Below are 23,490 nucleotides of genomic sequence, written 5' to 3' on the forward strand. Positions count from 1 at the left end.
CTATGGGATAACAATGATCAGTATAAGAGATCAGTGTGTGCAGTGTTATAGGTCCCTATGGGATAACAATGATCAGTATAAGAGATCAGTGTGTGCAGTGTTATAGGTCCCTATGGGATAACAATGATCAGTATAAGAGATCAGTGTGTGCAGTGTTATAGTCTCCTATGGGATAATAATGATCAGTATAAGAGATCAGTGTGTGCAGTGTTATAGGTCCCTATGGGATAACAATGATCAGTATAAGAGATCAGTGTGTGCAGTGTTATAGTCTCCTATGGGATAATAATGATCAGTATAAGAGATCAGTGTGTGCAGTGTTATAGTCTCCTATGGGATAATAATGATCAGTATAAGAGATCAGTGTGTGCAGTGTTATAGGTCCCTATGGGATAACAATGATCAGTATAAGAGATCAGTGTGTGCAGTGTTATAGTCTCCCATTGCCTTCTCCCATTGTGTCCAGTTCTTGTGTGAAGGATTCGGCCATTGGCTGTAAGGTCATTGTGCAGGACGTCTGGGGCCACCGCACCTTCTCCGTATGTCGATATATTTATATGTGCGGCATTATCCTCCTGAGTGTATACCTGCTTGGAGCAATAAAGCTGAAGTTTTAAAGGGGTACTCCACTGCTCCAGCGTACGGAATATTTTATATCAAACGCTTGGAGCGGGCAGCGGGGTTGTGACGTCCGGCACACCCCCTCCCATAGACTTTCATTGAGGGGGCATGACGTGTCATCACAAGGGGGCGTGGCAGTTATGTCATGAACCCACCGTCAGCACCCAGTGTTCTAAAGAAATACATGAACATTTATCTGGGTTATTTTTACAGAATGCATGGGGCAACAGAGGAGTCTGGAGGAGGAGGACAGAGAAGTCTGGAGGAGGAGGACAGAGGAGTCAGGAGGATAGAGGAGTCTGGAGGAGGAGGACAGAGGAGTCTGGAGGATAGAGGAGTCTGGAGGAGGAGGACAGAGGATTCTGGAGGAGGAGGACAGAGAAGTCTGGAGGAGAAGGAGTACAGAGGAGTCTGGAGGAGGACAGAGGAGTCTGGAGGAGGAGGACAGAGGAGTCTGGAGGAGGAGGACAGAGAAGTCTGGAGGAGGAGAACAGAGAAGTCTGGAGGAGGAGGACAGAGGAGTCTGGAGGAGGAGGACAGAGAAGTCTGGAGGAGGAGGACAGAGGAGTCTGGAGGGAGAAGAAAAGAGTCTAGAGGAGAAGGACAGAGGAGTCTGGAGGAGGAGGACAGAGGAGTCTGGAGGGAGGAGGACAGAGGAGTCTGGAGGAGGAGGACAGAGGAGTCTGGAGGGAGGAGGACAGAGGAGTCTGGAGGAGGACAGAGGAGTCTAGAAGAGGAGTGAGCAGGAGGACAGAGGAGTCTGGAGGAGGAGGACAGAGGAGTCTGGTGGAGGAGAACAGAGGAGGAGAACAGAGGAGTCTAGAAGAGGAGTGAGGAAGAGGACAGAGGAGTCTAGAGGAGGAGGACAGAGGACTCTGGAGGAGGAGGAGGACAGAGGAGTCTAGAGGAGGAGGACAGAGGAGTCTGGAGGAGGAGGACAGAGAAGTCTGGAGGAGGACAGAGGAGTCTGGAGGAGGAGGACAGAGAAGTCTGGAGGAGGACAGAGGAGTCTGGAGGAGGACAGAGGAGTCTGGAGGAGGACAGAGGAGTCTGGAGGAGGAGGAGGACAGAGGATTCTGGAGGCGGAATGGAATAGTATAATGACTACAGGAGCGGAGATTGCAGAGAATTTGTATTCTGAATCACTGGGATCCACAAAGAAGCTTCATAAACAAAACCATTTGTATTTACCGTTCAGTCCTCATAGATATCGGTCCCTTCACCGCGCTCCATGGGGGCCAGGTCCGGGAATGGTCTCCTTCCGTATACGGTGAATTTGTGTCCACCCAGAGATCTGTCCGCATATCAATCATCCTACCCCAACAATCATGGCGGACTCTAATATTAGGGATCTCCCCAGCCAGATGCCTCCTCACCGCTAAACCGGGGCGATGACCGGCCGCTCTCACGACTCAACATCTGATGGACAAACTAGGAGGGAAGACGTTCACCCTCTGAGAAAACAGTAACTATGACTTTATTGGGGCTTCAGTCTATTGGAGGGTGAATGCGAGAAAATAAAAAAGTGAATCTGGAAAAACTACATGAAAAAAAAATCGTGTAACAAGGTTAATAAAACCGCAGGTAAAGACCACTATTTTGGTGCATGGAGTAATAATTTGTTTTAGGTAGTAAAATAAAAAAAGCCTATAAAAATTGGGTATCATTGTAACCGTATGGAAATACAGAATAAATATATGGTGTCATTTTTACCAAAAAGTGCACTGCGTAGAAACGGAAGCCCCCAAATTTTTTTAATTTTTATTTCACCTTTTTTTGTTTCGCTGCAAATTATGTTATAAAATAAGTGACGTCATTACAACGTACAATTGGTGACGCAAAAAACAACAAGCCCTTATATGAGTCTGTAGGTGCAAAATAAAATTTTAGAAGGGAGGAGGAAAAAACTAAAGTGCAAAAACGGAAATTTGCTGGGTCCTTAAGGGGATGAACATATATGGAATCGCTGCATGCGTAAATGTCCGAACCACAAGATATAATGTTAGTGTAACCGCACGGTCAATGGCGTATACATAAAAGAATACCAAAGTCCAAAATTGGGCATTTTTGGTCACTTTGTATACGCTAAACATTTTTTATAAAAAGCGATCTAAAAGTCCCATTAAAACAAAATTGGTACAAAAAAAAGTACAGATCACAGCGCAAAAAATTAGCCGTCCTACACCCCCGTATGCGGAAAAATAAAAAAGTTATAGAGGTCGGAATAGAACATTTTTAAACATGCTAATCTTTGTGCAAAAAGTTGTTTTAAAGAAGTAAAACAAAATAAAAGCTATATAAATTGGGATCATTTTCATCATATGGATCTACAGAATAAAGAGAAGGCGTCATTTGTACCGAAAAAAGCACTACGGAGAAATGGAAGACGCCAGAATTACAAAATGGTGTTTTTGTTTTTTCAATTTTGTCCTACAAATAATTTTTTATGTGATGTCATTGCAAAGTACAATTGGTGGCGCAAAAAACAACAACAACAAGAACAACAACAACAACAAGAACAACAACAAGAACAACAACAAGAACAACAACAACAAGAACAACAACAAGAACAACAACAACAAGAACAACAACAACAAGGACGACAACAACAAGAACAACAACAAGAACAACAACAACAAGAACAACAACAACAAGGACGACAACAACAAGAACAACAACAAGAACAACAACAAGAACAACAACAAGAACAACAACAACAAGAACAACAACAAGAACAACAACAACAAGAACAACAACAACAAGGACGACAACAACAAGAACAACAACAAGAACAACAACAAGAACAACAACAAGAACAACAACAACAAGAACAACAACAACAACAAGAACAACAACAAGAACAACAACAAGAACAAGAACAACAAGGACAAGCCCTCATATGGGACTATAGGTGGAACATTGAAAGGTGAGGTGGAAAAAATGAAAGTGCAAAAATGAAAAAAAAAAACTGAGTCTTTAAGGGGTTATCCATTTTATAAGGTATACAAAATGACCAAAAATACGCAATTCTGGAATTTGGTTACTTTTTAATGGGAAAGGGGGGGGGGGTGATTAAACTTTTATGGGAGGGGATTAATTCCCATTTATAATTTTTTTATTTTTACACTGTCTTTTAGTCCCCGTAGGAGACTATTACATGTGATCTCTGATCAGTGTTATCGGTGCTCGGTTGCTCCAGTCTGCAGAGCCTTGTAAGGGCCCTCCCGCGGTCCTCTCAGCTGATCAGGACATCCCGGTGGTCCCTATGAGCTCCGCTGAGCACCCAAAATATATATTTTTTTACATATTAAATCCGCAATCAAACTTGAGGGTTGATGCAATACACCGGCATCATGGGTGAAGTCCGGGATGGTTCCCAGCGACTCCCATCCCACTATGATGCACACTCTCAGCTCCTGAGCGCGCTTCATAGAAGGGCAGCAGGGCGTACATGTATGCTCTGAGTCCTTAAAGGGGTACTCCACTGTCCCAGCATCCACAATATTTTGTTCTTAATGCTGGGTGCAGGCGTCGTGGTGACACAACCACACCCCTCGTGACATCACACCACGCCCCCTCAATGCAGGTCTACTGGAGGGGGCATGGTGGCTGCCACGCCCCCTCCCATAGACTTTCATTGCGGGGGCATGACCGATGCTTGCAGCGTTCAGAACAAAATATTCTGGATGCTGGGGCAGTGGAGTACCCCTTTAAGGGTTTTGTTTAAATTATTTTTTTATGGCGTTCACTGTGTGGTAAACATGACGTTCTCTTTATTCTGTAAGCCGGTATGATGATGGCGATTTATATGCCCGATTTATGTCGCTTTTGATGTTCTTTTTCCTTTTACAATTTTTTCCCCTTTTTTGTATCACCAATTTTTTTTTATTTTTCATGGGTTTCCATTATGTGGGGTCTTATTTTTTGCAGGCCGAGCTGTACTTTTTTGGTACCATTTGTGCCATACTTTCTTCCTTTTCATCATTTTTATTCCAAATTTTGGGCCAAAATTTGCGATTCTTGCAGTTTTTTTACAGCGTTCACTGTACGGGATCAATACCATTATCGTTTTATTGTGAAAGTCATGACGACCATGGCGATATCTATTATGTATAGGTTTGCTATGGACCTCACAGGCTGCCGTACTAGGCAGACAGGAAACCATCAGCTGGCCTTCTGCTGCCATAGCAACCATCGGGCCCCCACTATCGCATCGGAGGATCGCTGATGAAGGACTGGAGGAACCCCCTGTCAATCCCATAGAAGCTGTGGTCAGTACTTACCACGGCATCTATGGGGTTAATGCTGCTGAGATTGCCGCAATCTTGGTCTTGGCAGCTGTGGCGGGATCCCGGTTGAAAGCATCGTTCTTCTGCAATGCATCGTGAAGAGCAGGAGATTAGTTGGACGTTGGACGTGGGTCAAGCTTGGACCCAGGCAGGGCTGGCCCAAGACATTGTGCTGCCTGGGTCCAAGCTTGAAATGCTGCCCCTCCCCCCCCCCAAAAAAAAATAAATAAATAAATAAAAGATACTATTCCATAAAATTGCACTGCAACTCACATTAATCTGCAGCATTAGGTAAGTAGCAGTACCCCCACATTAGTTAGGCAGCAGTTTCCCCACATTAGGTAGCATCGAGCCACACACACATAGACACTCTCACCTGGCGTGCGTCCTGCGTCCTCCTGTGCGGGTCTACGGAGGATTGTCCCTAGTCAGACCCAGGCCGGCAGGCCACAGACTCACTGTCTAAAGTGGCCGCTGTGCTATTATGCACCACAGCGGCAGGGCCGGGCCTACCATGAACCTAGATGGCACAAAAAAAAAATGTGCCGCCTGGGAGGTAGGGCCGGCCCTGCATCCAGGAAGGGGTTAAAGGGGAATAAATGAACTGATCCTGTGGATGGGGGGATAAGTGTGAGATTAGAGGGTTGCGGTGGACCCCTTTGTTGTGAATGGATTGGAAGGATTCACTATCTAGGGTAGCCAAAGGCTGGAGGCTCCCTGGTTGGGAAACACTGATATTACCAATAATGAGGGTGGAAGGGGGGGGGGGGGGTAACATGTAATGGATACTACAACTCCCAACAGCACATTATTTGAATCAATTTCTTTTTTTTTTTTACAAAAACGAGATGTGGAACTGACGTAGGGAAAAATTATAAAGATTTGCACTGGTTTTATCAAAAATTCCAGGGTGAAAAATACAGACCGAAATTATTATTGGGGAGATCCCCATAGACAGTGATGACCCCCTGGTCTGGACTTATCCTCAGATTAGAGTCACGGATTGAGAATCATCCTCGTTCAGCAGGATCAGCCGGATGTTCTCCACAGCTCATGTAGGGTCTCAGGTTTGGATGTTTTCCTCAGCTCATGTAGGGTCTCAGGTTTGGATGATCTCCACAGCTCATATACAGTCTCAGGTTTGGATGTTCTCCTCAGTTCATGTAGGGTCTCAGGTTTGGATGTTCTCCTCAGCTCATGTAGGGTCTCAGGTTTGGATGTTCTCCACAGCTCATGTAGGGTCTCAGGTTTGGATGTTCTCCACAGCTCATGTACGGTCTCAGGTTTGGATGTTCTCAGCTCATGTAGGGTCTCAGGTTTGGATGTTCTCCACAGCTCATGTACAATCTCAGATTTGGGTGTTCTCCACAGCTCATGTACAGTCTCAGGTTTGGATGTTTTCCTCAGCTCATGTAGAGTCTCAGGTTTGGATGTTCTCCTCAGCTCATGTAGGGTCTCAGGTTTGGATGATCTCCACAGCTCATGTACAGTCTCAGGTTTGGATGTTCTCCTCAGTTCATGTAGGGTCTCAGGTTTGGATGTTCTCCACAGCTCATGTACGGTCTCAGGTTTTGATGTTCTCCTCAGCTCATGTAGGGTCTCAGGTTTGGATGTTCTCCACAGCTCATGTACGGTCTCAGGTTTGGATGTTTGTTTTCCACAGCTCATGTACAGTCTCAGGTTTGGATGTTTTCCTCAGCTCATGTAGAGTCTCAGGTTTGGATGTTCTCCTCAGCTCATGTAGGGTCTCAGGTTTGGATGATCTCCACAGCTCATGTACAGTCTCAGGTTTGGATGTTCTCCTCAGTTCATGTACAGTCTCAGGTTTGGATGTTCTCCTCAGCTCATGTAGGGTCTCAGGTTTGGATGTTCTCCACAGCTCATGTACAGTCTCAGGTTTGGATGTTCTCCTCAGTTCATGTAGGGTCTCAGGTTTGGATGTTCTCCACAGCTCATGTAGGGTCTCAGGTTTTGATGTTCTCCTCAGCTCATGTAGGGTCTCAAGTTTGGATGTTCTCCACAGCTCATGTAGGGTCTCAGGTTTTGATGTTCTCCTCAGCTCATGTAGGGTCTCAGGTTTGGATGTTCTCCTCAGCTCATGTAGGGTCTCAGGTTTGGATGTTCTCCACAGCTCATGTAGGGTCTCAGATTTGGATGTTCTCCTCAGCTCATGTACAGTCTCAGGTTTGGATGTTCTCCACAGCTCATGTACAGTCTCAGGTTTGGATGTTCTCCACAGCTCATTTAGGGTTTCAGGTTTGGATGTTCTCCTCAGCTCATGTAGGGTCTCAGGTTTGGATGTTCTCCACAGCTCATGTAGGGTCTCAGGTTTGGATGTTCTCCTCAGTTCATGTAGGGTCTCAGGTTTTGATGTTCTCCACAGCTCATGTAGGGTCTCAGGTTTTGATGTTCTTCTCAGCTCATGTAGGGTCTCAGGTTTGGATGTTCTCCACAGCTCATGTAGGGTCTCAGATTTGGATGTTCTCCTCAGCTCATGTACAGTCTCAGGTTTGGATGTTCTCCACAGCTCATGTACAGTCTCAGGTTTGGATGTTCTCCACAGCTCATTTAGGGTCTCAGGTTTGGATGTTCTCCTCAGCTCATGTAGGGTCTCAGGTTTGAATGTTCTCCACAGCTCATGTAGGGTCTCAGGTTTGAATGTTCTCCACGGCTCATGTAGGGTCTCAGATTTGGATGTTCTCCTCAACTCATGTACAATCTCAGATTTAGGTGTTCTCCACAGCTCATGTAGGGACTCCGGTTTGGATGTTCTCCTCAGCTCATGTAGGGTCTCAGGTTTGGATGTTCTCCTCAGCTCATGTAGGGTCTCAGGTTTGGATGTTCTCCTCAGCTCATGTAGGGTCTCAGGTTTGGATGTTCTCCTCAGCTCATGTAGGGTCTCAGGTTTGGATGTTCTCCTCAGCTCATGTAGGGTCTTAGGTTTTTATGTTCTCCACAGCTCATGTATGGTCTCAGATTTGGATGTTCTCCTCAGCTCATGTATGGTCTCAGGTTTGGATGTTCTCCACAGCTCATGTAGGGTCTCAGGTTTGGATGTTCTCCACAGCTCATGGAGGGTCTCAGGTTTGGATGTTCTCCACCGCTCATGTAGGGTCTCAGGTTTGGATGTTCTCCTCAGCTCATGTAGGGTCTCAGGTTTGGATGTTCTCCACAGCTCATGTAGGGTCTCAGGTTTGGATGTTCTCCTCAGCTCATGTACGGTCTCAGGTTTGGATGTGCTCCACAGCTCATGCAGGGTCTCAGGTTTCGATCTTCTCTACAGCTAATGTACATTCTCAGGTTTGGCCTTCAAAGATGTCAGTTTAGTATACAGCAAGTTTATCAGCCCAAGCCAGTGTTCCCTGACCCAGTCCCAGTGGTCAGGCCACCTGCAAGCGTTCAGACACTTATCCCCCTGTCCTGTGGTTAGGGGATAAGTTGTGTTCCCCAGAGTGCCCCTTTAATATACTGCTGACCCAATAGACACTACACACAATCGTTTTGATTGGCACTTACTTGTACAATAAGGAGCGAGCTCAGATTTTTTGGTTTACTTTAGGGTAACCTGTAACACAAGGATCGGACAAATCAGATGACAAATCACTGGACTCCGGCGGGGAACGTTTTATTATCTCAGTCAGTGTAAGAGTTTTATTTATAAATATGATATGAGAGGAAAACGGGGAGAACATCAACAGGGTCTGGCCCTTAAACATAAGGACCGAAGGAGCAAAAACTACACACCGATCAGCCACAATATTAATACCACCCGCTTGATATTTTGTAGTTCCCACTGGGGCTGTGACCCCTGAGACCTGGACCCCACAATTCTGTGCTGTGACCAGGGCCCGGACCCCATAGACCTATGTGACCTCTGAGGCCCAGACCCTATAGACCTTTGATGGGACCCCTGATGCCTGGACCCCATAGACCTGTGATGTGGCCCCCCCTAAACTCCATAGATCTCTGATGTGACCCTAAGGCCAAAACCCTATAGACTTGTAATGTGATCCCTGAAGCCCATACCCCATAGCCCTATGATGTGACCCCCTATACCCAGATCCCATAGCCCCGAGGCTTGAACCTCATAGTCTTGTAAGATGTGAGGTGCGACCTCCATGGACAGGATTTGTTTCTCCAGCAAATCCCACAGATAATCAATCGGATTAGATGTGGGGAATCTGGCAGTCAAGTCACCACCATCATCTCTTCATCATGTTCCTTATTCCTAGACAATGTAGTGTGCCCAGGGGGAATAATCCATTAGGGGGCCTGCTGCCATGAAGGGGGTGAACATGGTCTGTACAATGATTAGGTAGGTGGTACCTGTCACAGTAACCTCCACCTGATCCCAGGACACCAGGTCTCCAGCAGAACATGGCCCATCACGCTGCCCCTGCCGGCTTATCTTCTTCCCATAATGCATCCTGTTACCATCTTTTTCCACAGGTAAGTGACACACCAGGCTGTCCTCATGATGGAAAACATCATCTACTATACCAGCTACCTTCTACCATTGCTCCAGTCCTGATGCCCATTGTAGACACTTTAGAGGGCGGACCTTACAAACTGTCTGCGATGGAAGTTTTTCAGCAATTTGTCCTACACTTAAAAACCATGGAAAATAATTCTAGAATCCCCACATTTATGAGAAAACCCCCCATTTTTTTCGTCAAATCCCAGATATGTTTAAGCGTTGCCCATTGACTCCTGTCACCTCCATTTGTTGTGTTGGACATTTCCTATTTTTCAGACATGTTTCTGGGTTTACTATCCTGATGTCTTCCTCACTCTCCCCATGTTTTCTTACATATCCATCCCATTCTCTTTATACTTGCCTAGTGCATTACATTACACATAACAGTTCATGGGGAACAACCAACATCTTCTACAACACTCCAGGCTTTGATTTCCATCTTGAAGGCGCTTATGATTTTTGCCATTGATACAAGTGCCAGCTGTCTTGTGGCCATGTGATCTATCAATTAAACCAGGATTTGCCAAGATCTGCAGTCTCTTTTATCCGCAGCATTATTTGCAATATTTTACTTTGTAAATTACAAAGTAAATCCAAAATAATTTTGGACTTACATTATTTATAAAATAACTTTCTCGTGGTTGTGAGTCGCGGCATAGAATGTTCAGCTATTAAACGTTGATCTGTATCATATCTGGGATTCTATACAATAAAAAAAAAATCTTATTTACCCAAATGTGTTAAGTCGTCCTTCCTATTGTCTTTATACTTGCTTTGTGCAGTACACACAGTTGCTTAGGAACAACTAACATCTTCATCACTCCAGTGCTGAAAAACTTATCCCCTATCCTAAGGATAGGGGATAAGGTTCAGATCACAGGGGGGGCCTCAGCGGTTGGATCCCCATATCCATCTCCTGTACGGGGCCCCGGCAGCATGCTGGAAGGGGGCTGGTTGACCACTGCACGAAGCGGCGGCTGACGAACCCTCAATACAACTCTATGGCAGAGCCGGAGCGCAATCTCCGGCTCTTCTATAGCGATGTATTGAGGGAGAGTGTCGGCTGCCGCTTTGTGCGGTGGTTGACACCCGCCATCTGGCCAGGGCCCCGTACAGGAGATCGCGGGGGACCCAGCGGTCGGACCCCCCGTGATCTGAAACTTATCCCCCATCCTTAGAATAGGGGATATGTTTTTCAGCACCGGACTACTCCTTTAAGGAGTCCCTCAGATTCCTGAAGATAATTGTATTATTGGCCGATGTTTCTAGAGATCAAGAAGAGGGAAAAAATCCTTTAAAATTTGACGAAACTGATGATAAATAATCGTCATAGGACGGGGTCTTGTCATGGGGCAGGTTTCTAGAGTGTTCCATTAGATTAAGTTCGGGCTCGTTTCTCCATAATGTCATTCTGCTGATAGAACATTAATCTAATGGAACATTCTAAGAACCTGCCCCATGACTAGACCGTGTCTTGTGACGACGATTATTTATCATCAATTGGGTCGGATTTCAGAGGATTTTTTATTCTCCCTCTTCTTGATCTCTAGAAACTTTGGTCAGTCGGTTGGGGCATGCAAGGACTTGTACTTTTGCAACAGCTTGAGGCATCCTGGTTGGAAAAGACTCCAGTTGTTGTGTTCGACATTTTCTATTTGCCAGGCATGTTTCTCACTTTTCTATCCTGATGTCTTCCTCACTCTCCCCATATATTTTCCTACATAGCATTCCCATTCCCTTTTTACTTGCCTTATGCATTATTAACAGTTGATAGGGAACAACCAACATCTTCTGCAACTTCCAAGCTTTGATTTCCATCTTGAAGGCATTGTACGATTGCTGTCTTGTGGCCATGTGATCTATCGGTGACCCTAGCCCACAGCTCGCTCAGGTTTGCAGTCTCTTTTCAGCAGCATTATTTGAAATATTTTACTTTGTAAATTACAAAGTAAATCCAAAATGATTTTGAATTTACATTATTTATAAAATAACTTTCACATGATTGTGAGTCGTGGCATACAATGTTCAGCTATTATACGTTATTCTGTATCATATCTGGGATTTGATAATATTACAAATCTGATTACTTACCCAAATGTGGAAATTTAAGAATTTTTAAGTAGTACGGTCCCTGGTTGTCCTTCCTTGGACAAGTTTGGCCATACTAACTGGTACCTATTGGGAACATAGTCCTGGAGACGATCTGACCCCGGAGTCTACACATCACTGTTGGGTCCTGGTCGCTCAGATCCTTATACTTGACCATTCACCCTGCGTCTAACATCAACTTCAAGAACTGACCGGTCACTTGCTCCTAATATCTCTCCACCCCGCCTTCCCCAACAGATCCCATTGTCACCAGATAATCCATGTTTTTTCACCATGATTTAATGTTATGGCAGATCAGTGGAGGTTGCAAAAAAATAAAAAAAACAAAATATATGGAATGGCCAACAGTTAAAAGTTTCCTAATAGCAAGAAAAGGTGTGGCTAAAACTTCTTCTGGCAAAGAGAATCGGGTCATAGACAAGAAGAAGGGAAGACTCTATAGTCCCCAGCCCCACAAGCTCGTCCGACATGATAAAAACTTTATTCAGCTTTGGACACCCAGCCGCTTCTCCCCATAGTGAGTCCTGTGATGTTTCGCAACGTTGGACTGGTTGGAGAAGCGTTTCCCGCACTCGGGACAGGGGTACGGCTTCTCCCCGGTGTGGACGACCTGGTGCTTGATAAGATTAGACTTGATGGCGAAGCCCTTGCCACATTCGGAGCACAGGAAAGGCCTCTCGCCCGTGTGGATTCGCTGGTGTTTGACCAGGTTGGATTTGCTGGTGAAACCTTTTCCGCAGTCAGGGCAGCAGAAAGGTTTCTCTCCGGTGTGGATTATCTGATGCTTGACAAGGTCCGAACTGCTGGTAAAACTTTTGCCGCACTCAATGCAGGTGTACGGCCTCTCCCCTGTGTGGATTCTCTGGTGCGCGACCAGGTTGGTGTTGGTGGAGAAACACTTCCCGCAGGAGGGGCAGGGGAACGGTTTCTCCCCGGTGTGCGTCCTCTGGTGGGCCACCAGCTCAGAATTACAGGTGAACTCCTTCCCGCAGTCCGGACAAGGGACGACTCTTCCCGCGTGCATCCTCTGGTGCTTCACAATGCCTGACTTGCTGGTGAAGGTTTTCCCGCACAAAGCACAGTCGTAGAGTTTGCGACTACTCTCCATAGAGACAGAACCTTGGTTGGCCATGAAGACGGAATCATAGTCCACACGTAGAAAGTCGGGCTCTGGACTCTTCATCTCCTCCTCTGGCTCCTCCTTAGGATACGTTATGGGAGGACTCGCAACCAAGTCTGTCTGCGTGTGCTCTGAGCGCATGTGAACTTTTGCGTCCTCGTTTTTCACAATCACAGGCACGAATTCTTCTCGCGGTTGATAGGCGCTGACATCGGAATGGTTGATGATGTTGTCATCGTCACAGGGGGCGGAGTTATCGGCCACGTATCTGACCGGCTGGCCCTTTCTCTTACGAGCCTTGCAAATACCGGGATAGAGTCTCTTTGGGTTGATGCTGACCATGCTGCTTCTGGTTTCGGACACCATCTCGCTCATATCTGTAGGAGAAACAAGACAGAACCGATCACGTGGTGAAGTGGGGGGATGATGGGAAGATCTGGCAAACATTAACCCTTCCTCCCCATCAGCAATTTTTCCTGTTTGTAACTCCTCATCTTCTGAACTATAACTTATCACTTTCAGAGCCACATGAGACTTGTTTTTTTTTGTGTGGGCCCAATTGAACTTTCTAACGGCGCCCTTCATTTTACCATAAAATCAATTCGGCAACATTTAAGGAATTTAGATTTTGTACCACTTTGCAGTGAAGCAGATATTTTTATAATTTAGAAAATAATGTAAGTAAAAATAAAAAATAAAAACGCTTTGAACTTTTGTACTTTTTATCACTACCATTTGGGGGGGGGTCAGTGGGACTATTTGATCACTTTTTATTCCATTTTATTTGGGCTGTTACCAAAAATGAATAATTCTTGTATATTTTGATTTATAACACCAAACAGGATCAACAACACTATATTTTAATAGTTTTGAAAGTTCCACATATGGCACAGTCACCGCGCAGCGACTGGCACAACGCTTCAGTGTGTCTGCACGTAGCGGCGTATTGCCGCTCCGAGCGGGCACATGTAAAGGCAGCATATAGAGGTCCTTCAGCGGCGGATCCGCAGCATAAAATACACTGTAAATCCACTCGTGTGAACGTAACCATAGAGCAGAAAGGACGGCAATTCACTGTGAAAGTCCAATGCAGCTTTATTCTTCGGGACAAATACAAGTGCATGATAAACAGAGCAACGTTTCGCGATGTACGCGAAGCGTACATCGCAAAACGTTGCTCTGTTTATCACGCACCTGTTGCCATTTCATACGCTGTTGGCTGTACGGGCATGCTGGTAGTTGTAGTTTAGCAACAGCTGGAGGCACCCTGTTTGGGAAACACTGATGTAATCAATGGTGAAGGTGTACGAGGGGTAAGGTGTAATTGATACTACAATTCCCAACAGCGGGATGTAAGGCTGGATTCACAAACAGTATTTGGCTATCCAAGCATGCTTGTAGCTGTAGTTTTGCAACAGCTGGAGGCACCCTACTTGGGAAACACTGGTGTAACCAATGATGAAGGTGTAAGGGGGAGGGACGTGTAATGGATACTACAATTCCCAACAGCGGGATGTAAGGTTGACTTCACACACACAACAGTTTCAATTTTGGAGACCGCTGCTCTACAGTGCACGGTAATAACATGGAACCTTACTCAGCGAGCTCAGCATCTGGTGGTTCTCCATCATCATGGCGTCCATGTTACCGTCCGCGTCGCGGCCGTAACGTTCCCAATCCTCAACCGAGAAATTCAGACTCACATCTTCATCTCCTCTGGGGACCTGAAAAGGAAAAAAAATAAAAAATAATTATGCTGATTATCCAGACATGTCCGTCCCTATAGTGGAGTGTTTCCCAACCAGGGTGCCTCCAGCTGTAGCCTATGGCCATCTGGGCATGCTGAGAGTTGTAGTTGTGGAATAGCTAGAGGCGCCCTGGTTGGGTAACAGAGGCCACGCCCCCCCGGTCATCCGCGCTCACCTCCCCCGTCAGCAGCTCGATGATCTTGTTGGTCAGCTCCAGGATCTTTTGCTCATTGTTCCTCTCTATTAGGGAGTGAGGGGGATCGATGGTGATGGAGTTTTGGACTTTGCCGCTGAATTCACCGGATGCCGCGATGTCTCCGGTTGGGTCTGACGGCTCCTTCTTCACGATGACGTAATCCTGATGGAAAAAGGGAAAAGAAATAAGAAAAAAATCTCCATACAGGAAACTGATCACTTTGTGAGGAGTTGTTTTCTGTTGCAAAACTACAGCTCCCAGCATGCCCGGACAGCCAACGAGTGATAGTTTTGCAACAGCTGGAAAGCGAGAACACTCCAGAAGGTCTTCTTATCCCACAATCCTTCCCAGTCATGGAGTCCGGCCACAGTCCTCACCTCTCCGGTCAGCAGGTAGATGATCTCCAGGGTGAGGTTTAGGATCCTCTCAGGGATCTGACCTCGCTCCATCTTCTATGGGTTGATGAGATCTCTGGTAACAAGTGCGATGTCTGGATGTTTCCCACCTGTAGGGATACAAGACATGTAGATGCATCACTCCCTGCACTTCCTTCACCTCCCCCCCAAGAGTCACTATAGACGTTCACATCACCCTCTGCACTTCCTTCACCTCCCCCAAGGAGTTACTATAGATGTTCACATCATCACTCCCTGCACTTCCTTCACCTCTCCCGAGGGTCACTATAGACGTTCACATCATCACTCCCCGCACTTCCTTCACCTCCCCCCGAGGATAACTATAGACGTTCACATCATCACTCCCTGCACTTCCTTCACCTCCCCCTGAGGGTCACTATAGACATTCACATCATCACTCCCTGCACTTCCTTCACCTCCCCCTGAGGGTCACTATAGATGTTCACATCATCACTCCCTGCACTTCCTTCACCTCCCCCTGAGGGTCACTATAGATGTTCACATCATCACTCCCTGCACTTCCTTCACCTCCCCCTGAGGGTCACTATAGACATTCACATCATCACTCCCTGCACTTCCTTCACCTCCCCCTGAGGGTCACTATAGACATTCACATCATCACTCCCTGCACTTCCTTCACCTCCCCCTGAGGGTCACTATAGATGTTCACATCATCACTCCCCGCACTTCCTTCACCTCCCCCCGAGGATAACTATAGACGTTCACATCATCACTCCCTGCACTTCCTTCACCTCCCCCTGAGGGTCACTATAGACATTCACATCATCACTCCCTGCACTTCCTTCACCTCCCCCTGAGGGTCACTATAGATGTTCACATCATCACTCCCTGCACTTCCTTCACCTCCCCCTGAGGGTCACTATAGATGTTCACATCATCACTCCCTGCACTTCCTTCACCTCCCCCTGAGGGTCACTATAGATGTTCACATCATCACTCCCTGCACTTCCTTCACCTCCCCCTGAGGGTCACTATAGATGTTCACATCATCACTCCCTGCACTTCCTTCACCTCCCCCTGAGGGTCACTATAGATGTTCACATCATCACTCCCTGCACTTCCTTCACCTCCCCCTGAGGGTCACTATAGATGTTCACATCATCACTCCCTGCACTCCCTGCACTTCCTTCACCTCCCCCTGAGGGTCACTATAGATGTTCACATCATCACTCCCTGCACTTCCCCCCGAGGATAACTATAGACGTTCACATCATCACTCTGCTCTACGGGACTCCATCCTATACCAAGTACTCGCACCTCTAGAATGGTAACTGCAGGGGGCGCCACACTACACCCCAGACCCCACAAGGGACAAACAAAGTGTTTTCTTCCTCACGTTACAGACACTTATTGTTCTGGCAGGATCTTCCGCCATCTTTGGGGGGAAATTTTTCACACTTCTTTTTAGTGTTTTTGATGAGACGTAGAGTTTATTTTATTTCCATTATGATCAATTCTTAATCTATGTCCCCACCTACCCCGGGGCAACATGATCACATGACATGGAGGAACGGTATAAGGTATATACAGACAGGGCGGTATACAGATCATGTCCACACACAGACAGGGCGGTATATAGATTGTGTCCACACACATACAGGGCGATATATAGATTGTGTCCACACACATACAGGGCGGTATATACATTGTGTCCACACACATACAGAGCGGTATATAGATTGTGTCCACACACATACAGGGCGGTATATAGATTGTGTCCACACACAGACAGGGCGGTATATAGATCGTGTCAACACACATACAGAGCGGTATATACATTGTGTCCACACACATACAGGGCGGTATATAGATTGTGTCCACACACATACAGAGGGGTATATAGATCGTGTCCACACACACATACAGGGCGGTATATAGATTGTGTCCACACACATACAGGGCGGTATATAGATTGTGTCCACACACAGACAGGGCGGTATATACATTGTGTCCACACACATACAGCGCAGTATACAGAGAATGTATATCGGTGTCTACTGTAGCAGGATGCGGTATATACAGAGAGGACTCCCCGCGCTCACCTGCTATCCCCGTTCTCCACAGACCTGGAGCGGAAGGCTGACCCGGAAGCAGTCACTGTAACCCCGCCCACTGCCCGCCTCACACAGGGTTACAGGAAGATGGCGGTGCAATCCCGGTGATCTCCGTGCGGTGATAACATCTCCTCTCCCGCTTCTCGATCACTGCTCTCCGGTATTAATACGCTGGGAGGAGGGTTTTTGTAATTAATATTTTTATATTTAACCGGAAGTGGTGCCTTCTAATGTACGGCGGGTGGAACGCAGAGCGTGGAACGCATGGCCCGGAAGTGTTCTTTTGACACTGATGAGCGGTGGAGCCGGATGTGGGGGGGATTCGGTTGCTGGTGACGCCGCAGGAGGTGAGGCTGTGAATACCGCCGTGTGTGACCGGAGACCAGCGAAGGGGAAATCTCCTCACACGTCCGCCCCGCCCCCTAACCTGCAGGCCACACCCCCAAACTACCGCAGGCCAGTGTGAACGGACACTTAAGGGTTAGCCCTGTTCTTCTCCATGATCTGTCATCTCTATTGATGCACTTTTGGGGTAGGATGGAGTTTTAATAATAGTTTATATATTTCTATTATTTATTTAAACTTTTCTTGAATTTTTCTTGGCACTTGACCACTTGGGGGCGCTATCAGTGGCACAATGTGATGACCGCCCCATGCTAGGGGTCCGCCATGTTACTAGGGTCATCTCTAAGCCCGGCTGCCATCTTGATTGGTCAATGCTACGATCACATGACACAGACCCCCCCCTCTCCTGTCACTAATGACTGCGGCCTCTAGGGGGGACGTGGACGGGATCTGAGATATTTCTGATCCCAGACAACAACTGGTGGACAACGTTCCGCCCTGTGTGGTTCCAGGCTCCACCCCCTCTGGACGTAGGTTTACGCTGAATATCACAGATCTGCAATTGCGCAATTCTCGACTTCGGCTACAGTCAGGATTAGAGAAACCTCCCGTCCCTTATAATATAGCGATGATGTCATCGTCAGGTTTGGGGTCCCCTCTGTACCCGACTGTCAGTCCCGGTCCTGGAGATCAGTATGGAGGACGGTTATAACAGTATCCAGGGATGTCCGGGCAATGATGGGAGGTTGGTGATCGCTGGTATAATGAGCAGCCTGACCCTGAAGCCCCTCACACCAATACAACCGGATCAAACCTGATGGGTCCAGTATACGGGGGCGGCCGGACCCTCTGGTCACAGGTGTGAGGGGAACGGGCAAATATGATAGGAGCCAGATGAGCGTATGGATCACATGTATGTAATGGCCATCAAAGGGGAACTCCTCCCCCAGACTCCTCTGTTCCTCCTCCTCCAGACTCCTCTGTCCTCCTCCCACCAGACTCCTCTGTCCTCCTCCTACCAGACTCCTCTGTTCCTCCTCCCCCAGACTCCTCTGTTCCTCCTCCTCCAGACTCCTCTGTCCCTCCTCCTCCAGACTCCTCTGTCCTCCTCCCACCAGACTCCTCTGTCCTCCTCCCACCAGACTCCTCTGTCCTCCTCCCACCAGACTCCTCTGTCCCCCTCCTCCAGACTCCTCTGTCCTCCTCCTCCTCCAGACTCCTCTGTTCCTCCTCCATCCAGACTCCTCTGTCCTCCTCCTCCTCCAGACTCCTCTGTTCCTCCTCCTCCAGACTCCTCTGTCCCTCCTCCCTCCAGACTCCTCTGTCCTCCTCCCTCCAGACTCCTCTGTCCTCCTCCTCCAGACTCCTCTGTCCTTCTCCCTCCAGACTCCTCTGTCCTCCTCCTCCAGACTCCTCTGTCCTTCTCCCTCCAGACTCCTCTGTTCCTCCTCTCTCCAGACTCCTCTGTTCCTCCTCTCTCCAGACTCCTCTGTTCCTCCTCTCTCCAGACTCCTCTGTTCCTCCTCTCTCCAGACTCCTCTGTTCCTCCTCCTCCAGACTCCTCTGTTCCTCCTCCTCCAGACTCCTCTGTTCCTCCTCTCTCCAGACTCCTCTGTTCCTCCTCTCTCCAGACTCCTCTGTTCCTCCTCTCTCCAGACTCCTCTGTTCCTCCTCTCTCCAGACTCCTCTGTTCCTCCTCTCTCCAGACTCCTCTGTTTCTTCTCCCTCCGGACTCCTGTTGTAGGGGGAGATGGTGACCGGAGAGGGGAGGAGGACATTATAGAGGAGATGGACCGCTGTCTGTGTCAGGATCTTATGGGACTTCTTTCTTTATACAGGGCTGAGGACATAAGGAGGACATTGTAATGGAAAGCCACCGGCCCCTCGTAAAACTGGACGACTCCTAGGAGAATAAAAGGCTCCCCAGCTAATAGGGACTTGTACAGGACTCCCATAACTTCAGCCTAGAACCTTATTAGTCTCCCAGCCAGGCCTAGGACAAAGTCCAACTGCAAAATCTGAAGCTGGGAGTTGTGGTTTTGCAACAGCTGGAGGCACCCTGCTTGGGAAACCCTGTGCTAAGTAATAATAGGGTCGGGGGGGGGGGGGGGGGGGGGACCTAAAAAATATCCGTTCTCACCTAGCCCCAGTTCTTCTGTAGTTCTGCTGTAGATCCCGTTCTCTTCTGTGCGGTCCTAATATCTTCTTTTTGCTCCCCACAAGCTGCTGGTTTTTAGGACCTTTCCTGCTCAGTCAATCAGAAGCCGCAGCGGTGTCTTGTGTCAGGTCAGTGATTGGCTGAGCAGGAAGGTCCTTTAAGTCCCATAAGACAACAGATTGCACGGAGGTGAACGGGATCTACAGCAGATCTACTGGAACCAGGGCGAGGTGAGCATCATGACCGGCACAACACTAATGGGGGGGACGTGACATGAGGGTGTGGACATAAGAGGGAGATGTGACATGAGGGTGTGGACATAAGGGGGAGATGTGACATGGGGGGGGATTGTGACCTGGTGAGAGGAGATGTGACATGGGGGGGGTAGGTTTTACATTAGGGGATTGAAGTTAAATGGGGGGATTGGACATGAAATTTGCAGATTTCACCTTTTGTTTATTATATCTCAATCTGATTACATACAGGTTCAGTGACTCTTTGTTTTCTCCCCTAACAGGTGGCCTTACAGACTCCATCATTGAATATCAGGTGACATATATTAAAGAGGAGCCGGTGTCCTGCAGTGGGGGTCACCATATCCCCCCGTATCCTACACAGCAGTATTCTTCAGCTCATAATAAGGAGGAACCCTCCTCCTCTGACTATGAACGTGCCATGTACTCACATAAGTATCCGTCCTCAGGTCCTTCACCGCTCTATACATCTCCATACATGAAGGAAGATCCGGACCTGTACGACAACCAACAAGTCCATGTACAGCGCACATCTACAAATATGAAGGAGGAGCCCGACTCGTGGGATAGAAGAAATATGTATTTACTGTCCGGTCACACGCCACCGGATCATATTAAGAAGGAGCCAGACTCCGGTGATGGAAGAAATAGCATGGACACCAATCGGATACAACAGCATCCACATCTAAAGGAAGAATCGTCTCATGGTAGAAACATCAAAATCCCCCACATTTATACACAATACCCATCTGCTCATGTTAAGGAGGAACCACAGTCGTATACATATACTCGCACAGATCATACATCACCGTATGTGATTAAGGAGGAACCCACCTCACGGGATGAAGGAAACACTATGGACCCAGCCCCGTATATACCCGCAGATCATACACAACATCTATCTGCCAGTATTAAGGAGGAACCAGACTCTTGTGATGAAGGAAACGTCAGTGACCCCAACATTTATACCCTGATAGATAATACACCACACAATGTATGTGCTCATCCTAAGGAGGAACCCTTCTCGTGTCTTGTAATCGAACACTCAGATGATGCGGAACGCTGCCCATCCGCTCATGTTAAGGAAGAACCAGATCATCTGGAGCACACGGAAATTCATCTACCTACAGAAGGTACCCGGAAAATATCTCAGGAATCGGACTCCGGCGATGAAATGGACGCCTCGAAAGAAACTCCCGTGAATGTCGGTGTCCAACTTTTCGAAGAGGATGACATGGATGCTAGTCAAAATGGTCACCATGCCGCCGCTCAGTCCACAGACTTCACCTTTAAGTGCTTCAAGTGTGAACTGTGTTTTACCAATAAGTCAGACTTTGAGGAACATCTGGCCCTTCACAGGGGGAAAAAGACTCACGTGTGTTCTCACTGCGGAAAGTGCTTCTCCTACCAGTCTCAGCGCCTCATACACGAAAGGACTCACACGGGAGAGAAACCTTTCACGTGTTCTGAGTGTGGCAAATGCTTCAACCAGTATGTCCACCTGGCCATCCACCTGATGAGCCACACGGGGGAGAAGCCCTACGTCTGCTCGGAGTGCGGAAAAAGCTTTAACAGGAAGACGACTCTTACGATCCACCAGAGAATCCACACAGGAGAGAAGCCCTTCCATTGTTCCCAGTGCGGGAAGTATTTCAATACCAGCTCGAATCTCATCAAACACCAGCGAGTCCACACTGGAGAGAAACCCTACTCGTGTTCCGAGTGCGGAGAACTCTTTGTTCACTACACCCAACTCATCAGACACCAGACTAACCATTCGTCCGAAAAGCCCTTTTCGTGTTCCGAGTGCGGGAAATCATTTTCCCGGAAGGAGCAGTTCCTCCGGCATGAAAGGTTTCACAAGGCGCGTAATACCTATTCGTGCTCCGAGTGCGCTCAGTGTTTTAAGCAATACAAAGATCTCCTGGTTCACCAGGCGGCTCACGTGGGGCCGAACCCCTCTGAGTGTCGGGAGTGCGGGAAACAATTCGATAAGAAGTGGACTCTGGATTCGAATCCCCATCCCTGTTCAGAATGCGGGAAATCTTTCGGCTTAAGCTCCGACCTGGCTAAACACAAACGTAAGGAGAATACGTCACGGCCGGGAGGTGGAGGAGAGCTGTTCGGTCACAAGACGCAGCTTGAGGGATGTCCTACCGGCCCTGGAGAAGAGACCTGGTCGTGTTCTGTGTGCGGGGAACGATACAGAGAGTGCAGCGCTCTTATGAAGCACATGATGATCCACAGATAACACATGAATATCACAAGGCCGGCACTCACCGTAGCATGAGATGTTTTTATTCAGGGTTGGCAGGGACTGACACTGTGGAGGTGCGTTCCGAGATAGAGAGCGACGCCATTTCGCGCTAAGCGCGAAATGGCGTTGCTCTCTATCTCGGAACGCACCTCCCCAGTATCAGTCCCCAGAACTCCCAAATAAAGACAACTCGTGCTACGGTGAGTGCTGGCAGTCATTTATTATTCTTCACACAGATAGCACGTGAATATTCCTTCCCGCCGAACGGACGGTTCTGTCGTATCGTAAATGTCAAAGAAGCCACAAGGAGCGTAGCTTCGTACTTTATCAATAATTCACAATAACACTAACATTTTACTATGAACTTTATGTGTAAAATACCTCAGACTGTTTTGTCTTTTTTTATATGATTTTGGTGTTTTTCATTTTGTCGTGACGATATAAAAATCCAATTGTAAATGAGTCAGTGTTACTATTGGCCGCTAGTTGATAGGGGAGGGGGGTCTATTAATAAAGGGGGGGGGGGGGGGGCAAAGTAGAAAATGTCAGTAAAATTAATGCAGGGATATGTGTATAGTGTTAAATACAGAGAGCCCTGCAGAGAACATACGTAGCCGAGCAGCGAGCGATGATGTCTCTGAATATTATTATCGCTTCGGTAAACCGCGTGTAACAGTCACGTGAATAAAGTCGACTATACACCTTAGTTTAAAGGAGTAGTCCAGTCCTGGAACAAGGATAAGGGGATAAGTGTAAGATTGCGGGGTGTCGGACCACTGAGACCCCCGCGATCTCCCGTACGTGGCCTCGTCTCTCTGGCCAGATAGCGTGTGTCGACCACCGCACGAAGCGGCGGTGGCTGACACTCCCCCGCAATTCAGGGCTATGGCAGAGGCAGAGATTGCCAAAGGCAGCGCTCCGGCTCTGCCATAGAGTTGTATTGAGGGGGCGTGTTAGCCGCCGCTATGTGTGGTTGTTGACACGCCCCCTTCCCACGGGCTGCCGGGGCCACATATGGGAGGGTCGCAGCGTTCGGATCCCCCCGCGATCTGAAACTTATTCCCTCATAGGATAGGGGATAAGTTTTGCAAGACTGGAATACTCCTTTAAAGGGGTCCTCTGCTGCTAGACATCCTATCCAAGGGATAAGGTGTCTAAACAGGGGGGGTGTCCTGCCATCTCCCGCAGCACCCAGCGTTATAAATAAACACGGGGTTCCGGAGGAAGTGGTTATGACGTGAGAGCCACGCCCCCTTGTGACTTCACCACGCCCCCCCGATTCATGTCTATGGGAGGGAGCATGATGACCGACACCCCCCCTCCTATAGACATGAATGGAGGGGGTGTGATGTGATGTCACGTGGGGACGTGGCTGTGACATCATGATCACGGCCGCCACTTCAAGCGTTCTGAACAAAATGTTTA

At 47.8% G+C, this 23,490-nt stretch overlaps 3 protein-coding genes across 9 annotated transcripts in view; 2 read left to right on the plus strand and 1 right to left on the minus strand.

Moving 5' to 3' along the window:
- LOC130282607 (zinc finger protein 271-like) overlaps window positions 1-23,490 on the plus strand; it is a 330,526-nt gene that overhangs the window by 158,782 nt on the left and 148,254 nt on the right. The gene's annotated exons all lie outside the window — the stretch shown is intronic.
- The window catches only part of LOC130281610 (zinc finger protein 850-like), a 126,145-nt gene continuing 113,175 nt past the window's right edge, over window positions 10,521-23,490 (minus strand). The window contains exons 12-18 of the mRNA XM_056529025.1: window positions 21,217-21,599; window positions 20,946-21,117; window positions 20,240-20,304; window positions 14,938-15,012; window positions 14,540-14,722; window positions 14,214-14,340; window positions 10,521-12,993 (exon numbers count right to left, since the gene is read on the minus strand). Of these exons, the coding sequence (XP_056385000.1) occupies window positions 11,981-12,993; window positions 14,214-14,340; window positions 14,540-14,722; window positions 14,938-15,012; window positions 20,240-20,304; window positions 20,946-21,117; window positions 21,217-21,599 (2,018 nt within the window). The 3' untranslated portion in view covers window positions 10,521-11,980. The remainder of the gene's footprint in view (window positions 12,994-14,213; window positions 14,341-14,539; window positions 14,723-14,937; window positions 15,013-20,239; window positions 20,305-20,945; window positions 21,118-21,216; window positions 21,600-23,490) is intronic.
- LOC130282615 (zinc finger protein 391-like) lies at window positions 17,113-22,159 on the plus strand. 7 transcript variants are annotated; one of them, XM_056531038.1, is made up of 3 exons: window positions 17,332-17,583; window positions 20,072-20,103; window positions 20,258-22,159. In XM_056531038.1, the coding sequence occupies exon 3, from the start codon at window positions 20,287-20,289 to the stop codon at window positions 22,057-22,059; it is 1,773 nt and encodes a 590-aa protein (XP_056387013.1). In that variant the 5' UTR covers window positions 17,332-17,583; window positions 20,072-20,103; window positions 20,258-20,286; the 3' UTR covers window positions 22,060-22,159. The 7 variants fall into 7 exon arrangements, with proteins under 7 accessions (XP_056387010.1, XP_056387008.1, XP_056387013.1 ...); XM_056531039.1 differs by having other exon boundaries at window positions 17,333-17,398; XM_056531040.1 differs by lacking the exon at window positions 17,332-17,583 and adding an exon at window positions 19,242-19,478.

Source organism: Hyla sarda, chromosome 7 (genome assembly GCF_029499605.1).
Source record: "Hyla sarda isolate aHylSar1 chromosome 7, aHylSar1.hap1, whole genome shotgun sequence".
Taxonomy (NCBI): domain Eukaryota; kingdom Metazoa; phylum Chordata; class Amphibia; order Anura; family Hylidae; genus Hyla; species Hyla sarda.